Here is a 12,634-nt window from a genome sequence, read left to right on the forward strand (position 1 = left end):
AACGTTGAAGAATAGACCAATCCGGCTGAAGCCAAAGCCATTGGCACGGACAAGTGATGGAAATCTTCGATTAATTATTGCAGTAGATACATTTCTTTTTAAGACTTCAGGTTTTCTAAATCTGCTGTGATTTTTTTATTTATTAAATACAATTTATGATTATTTTAACGCTTCCGGAAGGCCAAACTGCATAATCACATAATGAATTAATGAATATCTAGTTTTGTATAATGCACTTTTCTACCGAGTTTTACAGGAAGTTTTAAAAGAACAAGAAAAACATAAACCTTTGGAATTTATGGAAATGATTAAAAATTAAATTTTTTAAATATTTTGAAATGTGTGGAATGATTATGAATGACTATCAAAGTAAAATTCTATTCATGAACTGTGATTGTCTATTGTTGTTTATTAAAACAAAATTACAAATTTAATTGTACTGTGGATTCAAACAATTTTAATTAGTGGATTTGTTTAATACTTAATACATTGCTTCTTCCAATGTTCTTTGAAATATTATTGTTGCTTCTTGTTAACGGATGTTTGAACAGATGTTATAGAAGTAATTTTATGCAAAATTTAGTTTTGAATAAATGAATTGTTGTTAGTGAAATCCTTTTCAAGCTTGTAACAGTATATAATGTATCATAATTGGTTCATAGAACAGATGTTATATAAGTAATCTTATGCAAACATTAATTTGGAATAAATGAATTGTTGTTATAGTGAAAAGTTTTTCAATTTTGTTACATTATCTATGTACATGTATCATAATTGGAACATAATGTGCATCACGCTAAATCAGTCTTTCAAAGAACAATCAGATTGTACTGTTGTTGATTCATCGTGAAAAATTATATGATAATTTATTCATTGGAATTCACTGACCTTGATTTCTATGATGATTAGGGAGTAGAGTAGACGTACTATAATTAAAGGCAGTGGACACTGTTGGTTATAAATACTCTAAATAATTGTTAGCATAAAAACTTAGTACGAGTAATGGGTAGAGGTTGACAGTATAAAACATTGTGAGAAACGGCTCCCTCTGAAGTAATGTAGTTTTCGAGAAAGAAGTAGTTTTCCATCCGAAAGCACACAACTTCGTGTGGCAAGGGTGATTTTTCGACCAATGTTTGAGCTCAAATTTTCACAGGTTTGTTATTTTATGCATATGTTGAGATACACCAATTGAGAGGACTGGTCTTTAACAATTACCAATAGTGTCCAGTGTCTTAAACGGTACTGGACACGTTTGGTAGACTCAAATCATTATCATCAGACTTACGTGGTACGAGCAATGGGCTGTTCATAGAAGCGACTCTCTCTCTGAAGAAACTATAGAGTTTTTGAGAAAGAGGTAATTCCTCAACTAAATTATTTGAGTCTGAAAAATACTTCAGGTTTGAAGCTTTTCTCAGACATCTAACAGGCACTTCAATTTTTGCAACAAGAGTGATTTTCATGTCATTACTTTCTTGCAACTCCGATGACCAATATTGAGCAAAATGTTTTCACAGGTTCGTTATTTTTATGTGCATGTTTGGGATACATCAAGTTTTAATTCTGTTCTTTGACAATTATGTTTAAACGTGACTATGGTGCCTTAGTTCTTAGAGCGCACCGTAATTATATACATTCTTTTGCAAATTAAACCTGGCGTTTTGTCAGATTTCTTCCCATCATTTCGTAAATCAATTTCGGAGCGGGGCACACAAAATGGCACAAAGAAAACCTTAATTTTTATGTAACTTAGTTTCACTCTTTTCAAAATATATATTTATTTGTAATGAGTTTTTTTTAGGAGTTTGACAAAATAATATCATGTAGGTTTATTTGAGCGGTTGGCGAGTTCATCAACTTGGGAGAATAGGCTAGCGTGAATAATAGAGCAAATAAGTAACATTATTTTTTGCGCGCACATCCATTGTGTATTTTTTCTACCACATGGAGCCTCCCAGTCTTAGAATATTGTAATATTTTTCTCAACGTATGAAAATGGGATCTACACACCTGTTGGTTAAATAAACATTAGTAAACAATAATATATTATTATTTCCATGACATATAAGCCTAAATCGATTCTCCAAAGCAATAACCATTGAAGCTAATTGCTTTAAGTTAGCCAACCCAACAAGGTTGTTAATGAGATTGCCACTGCTGTGTAAATTGTTATTTTTGTGCGCGGGAAAACGCGAGTAACGAAGTGGATCCTAGGCTTTAATCAAGTCGAACCCAAGTCAACGGCATGCAGCAGTAAAGTAAGCTATAAGGTATTATATGACAGACGACTCTACGAAAGTTCGACTTGAGTCAAGTCTAGACGGATCCCTCAACCTTTCACCAGACAGCCGTTCGGACTCAATGCGTGTATAATATTTTGTGCCCGACCTTTTAACAATAATGTACAGACCATGGAGTTTTCCCCCGAGTTTTATAGTATACAACAAAAATGGAAAAGGGTAAAGTTCATGCTTGCATGACTGAGAATGAAAAGTCATTATTTTTAGTCACATGTGTTCTGTTGAAATTGGATGACACCTTTGAAAACTGGCCAATTCAATCAAACCATTATGATCATAATAACGAAGCACCTTCATTGTTTAGAAACATCTGCGGTGTAAAGGCCTTAGTTGGGATCAGACAAACAGGGCTCAATTGCATGACTCTGCTTACCGCTGAATTCTGCGCTTACGATCACGATTCCCCGCTTGAAATGTGCTAGCGCTGAATTTCTGCCTAGCCATTTAAGCGTAGAATGCTAGAAGTCAACAAAATCGTCGTTAACTCGTGAAATACGCTTGCCGTAAGCAAATAATTCCCTGCTTCCGTAAGCGCCGATTATGTGCTTACGGTAAGCAGAGCCATGAAATTTGACCCTAATTGCGAGTGGACTATGGAGGACGAAAAGTGTCCATCTGCTTTTCCTTGTATATATCAGAATAGTAGAATAGTGTGCATTTTTCGACTTCTCTACTTTTCTTCTACTTGAAAATCGGGTTGAACGTTAATTCTGTGTTACCAGGAAAGTAGGTGTCGATTTTGCCTCCTATTATTATGCTATATGCAGCGGACGTAAAGGGGCCATTTGCTTTTCTGCTATCAGAATAGTAAACAAGCAGATTAAACGTTTTGTAAAAATGTAGTTTTCAGTTTTTCTGCTTTTCTGCCACCTGAAAAGCAGATTTTACTCTGGCGGCCGAAAAGTGGCCATTTGCGTTTTTTACTTTCAGATACCGGAAGATCAAACTTTACTGCGCGGTCATCCTAAAAGCACTTCTGCCAGTACAGACTGACTGACGTATAGGCGTGGAAAGCAAAAGAGCACTTTTCGGCCGTCAAAGTTAAATCTGCTTTTTAGCAGAGAATTAGAAAAAAGGTCACAAAACGTTTAATCTACTTTTCTACCACCACGATAGCAGAAGAGCAAATTGCCACTTTTCGTCCGCCACCATGCAAAGGAAATAAAGTAAAACCTGCTTTTCTAGTAACAGAAAAGTAGACGGGAGAACATGCATTTTTATGTAGCAGAAAAGTGAAAAGTAGAAACATTCATTAGAACCCACAAAATCTGCTTTTTTACTACTCTGATACCAGAAAAGCAGATGGTCACTTCTCTTCCTCCGTGTATGCAAGTCGTAAACATTGAACTAAATTTATGCAGGGCCCCGGTTGCCCTTGGTGGATAATAAAACCTAATAAACCTTACATAAACAAAATAACATGAAATTAAAGTGTTTGGAAAAATACTTGTATCTTGTAGGGTGAGGAGTTGTTTTATGTTTGATTAGATAGTTTCCTCCGTGGGAAAAAATAACTTTCGTATAAGGGTCCGTGCGCATGGTGTGCAATTTACATATTTCATGGGAAAAGGTGTCGCAAGCAATTATGTCCTCTATGCAATACTATCCGGAGGACATTATTGCATATGCAATAATGTCCGCCGAACGGTTTAGCATATACAATCGTGTCCGCCCGGACGCTGCTGCGGAATGCAATGGTGTCCGCCCGGACACATTTGCATATGCAGTTGTGTTCGCCCCCGTGCGAAACCGTCCATGCAGTAAATTAAACGCCCTTGGTCGACGGAACACGTTCGCCATTTTGTTTACATACAAGCTAAGTGCATGTCATGAATGCCATGGGAAATGTTTGGCCGCCGGGTATTCGCTGCAATCATAAACTGCATTTACGTAGGTTCGGTGCATCCATGCTCGCTTACGCGCGCACATACATGTACCAGTACAGTCATATGTACATGTCCACCGGACGGTTTTTGCATAGCCCCCGGACACGATTGCATATGCCAAAGTGTCCGGAGTGGACAGTATTGCATGGCGGACACAATTGCATCTGCCCGGTCGTCTACCACGGAACGGACGATGTAGACAACATGACTTATTTGTCTGTCTCGGTAATTACTTTTTCATTCCTGTAGCATTATCTGACGACATGATGCCTTAAAGCCATTAACAATTCATATTAATACTTTGTACGAGGAGACCGGGCTCCAGGTGAATTCTCACAGTTTTATTTCAGTAAATGCAATATTAAAGGCCGTGTAAAGAAATGAACGCAGTTTAACATTCTCATTTCGATCTGTTTAAGGGAAAGGTACGTTGTGAAAGATGGCTATATACATGTATTGCCATCGCAGATTTATCTTTTGAAAAAGATGGTACCTTTAGCAACGGCAGCCATTTTGAAAGTTGTAGTTTCCAAATTCAAATGCGCCGGTGGCCCACATGTAACTAAATATCTTTCTCTTGGCACACATTAACCATGAGAGCTCTATGCCCTGACTATGCATTTAATTCCATGCAAAAATATTGTCACTATCTGTCCAGATATGGATGTGTATTGAGAACAAGCAGGTAGGAAATAATTCAGGCTGTGACGTGGCATCAACTGATTGGTCATCACCACCGCGGGTTGTGGCGCCAAGTAGACTCGCACAAACAACTCGAAAACTACATTTAAGTCACCTGGAAGTGGTATTTTTTTTTAAATAAAGCTTTTGTCACTTAAATATGTGTTTTTATGAGAGGAATGTGAATAAAAAGTTAACTAAGGTTTAAAAATATTAGTTTTGATTGTATTTACAAATTTACGAGTAGGCCCCGACCCGAGAGGGCGCTGTTCGTGACGTAATTCAAGGCGCGATATTTGAAGAGAAAATTTGTAGTCAGGCCCCCGTACATTACGTCTGGGAACATGGCACATCAAAACAAATTAAGACACGATTTTACACCCATACGTACATTGAAACTTGAACATGTTGAACGCCTAGTGGTTTTTACAAAAGCTATTGCTGCTGTTTTTATTTAACTATGCGACTTTTTAGTGACCAAATGGGTTGTAAGATGTGGGTCTGTCAACGTATCATTATAGAAATACGGCCACGGAGCAGACTGCACGCACGCACTATGGCTGCTGTATAATGTGCGGACGGTCACATAGGACCTGGGCCCAATTTCATGGCTCTGCTTACCGCCGAATTTTTCGCTTACGATCGCGATTCCCCGCTTACGTGCAAGCGCCGAATTTCTGCGCTAGCCTTGTAAGCGTAGAATGCCTAGTAACGTGAAGTACGCACGCGCAGAAGCCCAAATTCGCCGCTAACCCGTGAAATACGCTTGCCGTAAGCACAGAATTCCCTGCTTCCGTAAGCGCCGATTTTGTGCTTACGGTAAGCAGAGCCATGAAATTGGGCCCTGCACGCACGGTGAATCGCATGCGGTACCAACAAAAAATCGTGTCACTTGGCAAAAGCTAAAAACATACCCTCAAAGTTCAAACTTACCCGAATTTGTTCACGTTTAGCAAATGCTCCTCTGGGTTCGTCACGTCTTTCAGATACCTTCTTCGACTTCCCACTAGCTGGAAAAATTGTTGGGACGGCGTCGTGTTTGAGAATGGCTCTTCTCGTCATGTCAAATGAGTGGTGTATCCCGGATTCTAAGCACGACGGCTCGAAGTGTTCGCTGCATAGCGCTGAAAAAGACGTCGGACCGGACCACTTTGCTCTAGTTAATCTGACTTTCGCAGCCCACAGCCGCCTATACTTGGGATCTGCAGGAAACAGATGAAGACTGACCCCATCTTTAGTTGTTTTGCTGCATCCAGCAGCAATACACCTGGTCGGCATTGCCGGAAAAATGCCAGAAATTTTTTTTTTTTCGCAGCGTACAAACTCACGTCTTAGAATTACATGTACTTTTGCACGTGTTTATCTACGCATCGAGGGGGGTCTATGTTTGATCGAGGCAAAGTCTTCCTTTTCCTACGTCACAAAAGGGGTGGGCGGAGTCAACCCCCAAGCACTTAATTAATTTTTTTAACATATAAATCGTGACAAACAATTACTCAAAAAATTGTTTTATTGTTAATTAACAAATACTCTTATGTTTAAAAGAAAAGAAATCCTATTTCCAGGTGCCTTTAAATGCAAACAAAAGCTCCATAAAATATTACAACTTTCACAGATTATTTATTAATGGAGGTGGTGAGTTGTCATATTTCTGATGATGTTCCACAATAAAAAATATTAAATTTCTTAAACCAAAATATATAAATGTCGACTACTCACATTAGCTTTAAAGTATCGTCACGAAAAATACTGTGACAAAACCAAATGAGTCAAGTCTATAAAGGTATAAAGGCACTTGAACTGTACACAAGTTACTTCTGTACACTATAGGCAACTTAAACGATTGTTGCAATGAAAGCTATGTAAACTATGCAACATACAAAATTATTCCTCAAAAAGGTAGGCCCTGTCTGCACGAACAGATGTTTCAATTGACACAATTGGTGTTGCTACATTTAGATCCCGGAGCCTCGAATAAAAAATGGTGCGTGACAATGTGGTAAACTTGCCAACTTAAACCATTGTTGCAATGAAAGCTATGTATGCAACATACAAGATTATTCCTCAAAAAGGTAGGCCCTGTCTGCACGAACAGGTGTTTCAATTGACACAATTGGTGTTGCTACATTTAGATCCCGGAGCCTCGAATAAAAAATAAAACACCATATGGTGTTACAATTAGTGTTGTTTTAACACACTATGGTGTACATTTTGATTATTGTTTTAGTATCAATTTGTTACAATATCCATTGTGTAATTTTAAACGCCCATGGGACAGACAGGTTTGGTGGAGCTTAACAAAATAGTCGCACACAGTGTTTATGGTTTAATTGTCTGATCAGCCATGAACATGAAATAACAAACCTGTGAAAATTTGTACTGAAAGGCAGTGGACACTATTGGCAATTACTCAAAAAAATTACGTAAAACCCTACTTGGTAACGAGTAATAGGGAGCTGTTGGTAGTATAAAACATTGTGAAAAACGGTTCCTCGAGAAAGAAGTAATTTTCCACGAATTTGATTTCGAGACCTCAGAATTAGATTTTGAGGTCTCGAAATCAAGCATCTGAAAGCACAACTTCGTGTTACAAGGGTGTTTTTTCTTTCATTATTATCTCGCAACTGCGACGACCAATTGAGGTCAAATTTTCACAGGTTTGTTATTTTATGCATATTATGTTGAGATACACCAAGTGAGAAGACTGGTCTTTGACAATTACCAATAGCATCCAGAGTCTTTAAATAGATAGAAGTCAGGAGTCGGTGTGAAAAACCATGCAAAATAGTTTAGCTTGTAAACGCGTTGTCCTTCATGTTCGGCAGTGGACACTATTGGTAATTGTCAAAGACTAGCCCTCACAGTTGGTGTATCTCAACATATGCATAAAATAACAAACCTGTGAAAATTTGAGCTCAATCGGTTTTTTTCTTTCATTATTCTCTTGTAAATTCGATGGCCGATTGAGCCAAAGTTTTCACAGGTTTGCTATTTTATGCGTATGTTGGGATACACCAAAGTGAGCATACTGTTCTTTGACAATTATCAAACGTGTCCCGTGCCTTTAAAGTGACAAGTTGCCTTGGATCGGACGAGTTGGTCTATACAAATCGTTTGTTATAAAAATGCATACGGTTATAGAAAGATACGGTAAAAGTAGAATATACAATGGTCTACACAAATATGCCTCGAAATTGCGTTGTTTTCCTTTTACTTTGCGAACTAACACGGTCGGCCATTTTATGATGGAGTATCAACATCATGTGAGAACAGCCAACCATCTCCCCCAAAAAATTTGACTACCATAAATGGCCGACCGTTGTAGTCTATGTAAAATGAAAACCACGCACTTCAGAGGCGTTGTTGTGTGAATCATTGTATTCTACTTTTGCATAATCTTTCTACCCATATGCATTTTATAACCAACGGTTACAAACGCTTTTTATATACCAACTCGTCCCATCCAATTAGGCAATGTGTCCCTTTAAGTTTTTAGACTAAAACTAAACAACTATGTTTGTTATCCTTTATTTATCCTGTATTATACCTTTAAACTGCATGGAGTGGTGCTTTACACAGTATTGGGCTATTATTCCGGGTATAATTAGTACAACCTTACTCTATGGTACAACGAAGGACGAAACCTGGGAACATTAAAATTAATGTCCACAACCCTCAAATACAAGCTGTTTCGCATAAACTTGAATATATTATAATAAGCAATAAAAACCAAGGACGTTTTCCCATAACAGGACGCTATTTATAGAATAGGAGACACAATCACAAAACGAAAAGAATAACTCAATTCAATTGTGATTGAGTGTGTAGGAGGCGGACCCACGCTATATACTGTACGTTTGTGTCGCACTCATGATGATAAAAACATTACGTACAAAAATTCCATCATTGCCATTTGCATTTTTCAATTCATAAAACCGCAAGCATTAACGCCCACTTATGCAATGATTCCGTGTGACGAGGGAAACTATGAAAATTAATATATGTGATATAATTTTTCCAAGATATCCGATTCATGACAGTTGTAGGAAAGCATTTAGAAAACCGCAAGCACACAATGCTCCCACGATTGTTTCACAGCGTTTCAGCCACAGAGTAACATAATTGGTACTCGCTGGAAAGGTTGTTTTATTTTACTTTTTGAAACCTTTTCTCTGGCAAAAAGAATTGACCCACATACAGAAAGACACACTTTCCTGTTCTCATGTTCAGGGACAAGTATAGCCTATACCCGAAAACAACTGTCTTTGTTCTGTCGTATACAAAAAGTACAAAATTAGGGTTGCAAAAGTGCAACCTGAACTCTGCTTGTGTTGCAATGGGTTAGGGCTAGGGTTGTGCCTGATCGATGTTTAACAGTGTTGTGCACGACACGTGCATCAAATCGGTGGACGATATCACATTGAATTTTTCAACCAACAAAGGCAAACAATTTTGGCACACTTTTTGCCTTTGGACGGGGCGCTTTGTTTCAAGAGCGTTTGTTAGAAATTGAATAGGCCTTTGGGTGGAAAGGAAATTCAAAAGTAGAATGAATTATTCAAATAGATTCCTGTCCCTTGAAATTTGTGTTGTGTAACTTCATGATCGAACGCGGTCGCTATTTTGCTGGACCAACTTGACGCAACAAAATGGCGGACTGTATGTTCCACTACGGTGTTCAGTTCCACAGGCAAAATGTGTTTATCACTACTCACTTATTTCAACAAAATGTCGGTGTTTTAAAGGATAAGGAGTACTTTGAAACAGCAACATTTTCAGAGATTAAAAGACAAAGTGGCCAATTAAAGGAAACGTTGCCGGGCGAGTCGGTCGATGAAAATCGTTTGAAACCGTTTGATATAGCATGCACATGGTTAGAGAGTTGTTTTAAGGTAAAATATAATAATCAACACAAAGTATGCATCGAAATTGCATGGTTTTCCCTTCTACGTCGTCAACTTACACGGCACGCCATTTTGTGGAGTCAGTTTTTGACTCCATAAAATGGCCGACCATGTTAGTTCGCAAAGTAAAAGGAAAACAACGCAATTTCGAGGCATGTTTCTGTGGATTATTCCGTCTACTTTTAAAACATCTTTCTTGCAAATCGATTTCATAACAAATGGTTTCAAACGCTTTTCACAGACCAACTCGACCGACCCAAGGCAATCCCTTTATTGCTTTAAAACAAAACTTAACACCAAAGTAAACCAGAATTCGCACAAAAAATACAATATTATATAATATTTAATTTGACCCCACCTCACCATAGTGCCACAAATTCTTAAACCAGAATTCGCACAAAAAATACAATATTATATAAGATTTAATTTGACCCCACCTCACCATAGTGCCACAAATTCTTTCTCTCTCTCATGTTTAACAAAAATGAAACCAAAGTGAGGCTAGAAAGGCAAAGTAGGTCTGGCCTCGTTTTGGTTCGATGCAGTCTCTTTTGCAAGTATTGCACGCAACGATAGTGACAACACTGTGATAATGGCTATTTCTGCCAAGGCAAGTAAAAATACAACAATAGTAAACATCGATGGGACATCACGAAGGACGCGTGTTCGTTGGTTTTACGTTTAAGTTGAGTTCTTGAAAGTATTCAAGATTAAGTGCATAGTGCTGATGTAGTCCCATACACTGATGACTTTACTATCCATTGTTTTACGATGGTGACCGACCCCTGTTGCTATTCCACCCGCAAACGCCCTCAAGTAATCTCGTGTTCTCTGCAGCTTCCTGAACTGTTCAAAAGACAAATGTTCGGACGGTGAAACCCCTAATCTCTTCATCACCATGCCAACAAAGACATCATCCCAAGGAAGAAAACGGACATGCAGTGAGGTTTTGAAAATCCTCCTGGCTACGTCACCAGACAACACGTAACACGCCCCGTTTAAAAATGGCGGATACGTGGTTTCTGGGTACATCTCGGGTGGGGTGTACCATTTTATATTGGCTTTGTCCTCAGGATTCCTCATGGGTTTATCTGTGGGTTTAAGGTGGCCTTCTGCATAGTTAGTTGTGTTTGCGGTCTCAAGATGGGCCAATAAATTATGGATATTGAGATGCATATCAGCGTCTATACTCGCCGCATAGGTGGCGTGCGGGCAGTACGTCGTCATCCATTTCCACCCCATCATGTTCTTAACGGTGAGATTGCGGTATGTATCTAAGAAGTTCTCCTGGATCACATCGTGGTGGATGGCATCCTCCATTATGATCCTTCCCTGCTCTTCAGCACTCTCCGGTAATCCAAGGAGGAACATTGTCAACGTCCGTCTTCCCTTGAGGTAGCGTACTCCACCCCAAGTCCGACGTATCTGCGCCCGGTCTAGGAACTCCGAAGTGCTGCATTTCACCAATAAGAGAAGGAAGAGTTCATTGCTGGAAGAGTCACCATCCGCATTGCCCACACAGGCGTTGGGGTTGGTCAGTGTAAAAGAATAAGGGTGTGGGTTGATAACTTCATCACTGTACATGGGTCCAATGCTTACCGTAGGGCCAATCGTCAGTGATGCTCCGAAATATTCCTCATCGAGACTGACTTCCTCATTGTTGATTTGCTTCTGATAGAGCTCCCTTATATAGTTGAGGTCGTGTCGCGGTTTTGCATCCGCGGCGAAGGAATTCAACTCGCTGGATTCCAGCGCCAGAAAGACCCTCCCGAAGTTGAGGAAGCAGAACAGGATAATGACGACGACGAGCAGTCGTTTTATTTGCCATCGTATATTGCGCCTCATGGCTGCACTAAACTACGAGGCATCACACAACAATTTTCCTCAACAAAGGCTGTGTCTATAACGCATCCACGAGTTGGTATTTTTTTCCCTGAGATATTTCATCACTAACACTGGATGAAAAATAGTAGACATTGTGCAGCACACATGTCATGGTAGTCACTTAGACTACCAAGAGGCTGTGTCACGGTGAGCTCGCTATAGTGGTTATGATTCCCATAAATTAAAATCATATTGTACACGTCACACCATGCTTAAAGGCCATGCATGTTTAGTTGTACTGCACATCGATCACCATAGATGACAATGGTAGTGATATACAACAGACACTTGCCTTACTGACTGCATGTGTGGTAATTATAGTAGTCCACAAGTACCAGTTTGGTGTCTCCTTCTAAATGCTGACATCACAACGTTATAGGTTTCCACTCAATAGACATAGCCATAGCACTGGCATTGCCTTAGTATTATCACCGACCAGTTTGTTCTACCTTTGGTTTGTCACTCGTGCTATTACCAAACCCGTAGATGAAATTGGTGCAGTGAATTCCACAAGGCCATCTATACTATTATATATTTTTTGTCTTTGTACTGTATAAAATGCTGGGCTTGATGTACAACGTCATGGTTCATTGTGATCAATAGCGCATGTCTGTGTCACGGGTGGCGTTCGATTTGCAATTCTTACAAAAAAGGTCGCAAAATATTTTCAATATACCGGATTACAATAAAATATCACCACAATTATATATCGCAACTAAGCCAAAGAAATTTCCAGCTTTGTTAATTTCTTTTTGACGTTTGTGTGTGTTCAAACAGTAAAGTCCTGTTCCCATTTTTATGTTGGCCTAGCTCCCAGCCATTGTTAAGATAATGGTTGAATGCTGATTTATGCAGACAGCCACGTGACTTCTTCATTTCAGTCCATTGTGATGTGAATGTTTGTAGTCATAGGCGAAGGATATTTTCTGTTACACTGAAATAACGGAGCTACCTCTTTTTTCGTAGGTTAATAGAT

The 12,634-nt window shown here is 39.0% G+C and overlaps 1 protein-coding gene across 1 annotated transcript; it reads right to left on the bottom strand.

The window, feature by feature from the left end:
- Positions 1–10,018: 10,018 nt before the first annotated feature.
- On the bottom strand, positions 10,019–12,132 carry LOC117292719 (beta-1,3-galactosyltransferase 1-like). Its single transcript, XM_033774865.1, has one exon. It carries the CDS (start codon positions 11,617–11,619, stop codon positions 10,456–10,458), a length of 1,164 nt encoding a protein of 387 aa, XP_033630756.1. The 5' UTR covers positions 11,620–12,132; the 3' UTR covers positions 10,019–10,455.
- Positions 12,133–12,634: the final 502 nt, after the last annotated feature.

Source organism: Asterias rubens, chromosome 7 (assembly GCF_902459465.1).
Source record: "Asterias rubens chromosome 7, eAstRub1.3, whole genome shotgun sequence".
Classification (NCBI taxonomy): Eukaryota; Metazoa; Echinodermata; class Asteroidea; order Forcipulatida; family Asteriidae; genus Asterias; species Asterias rubens.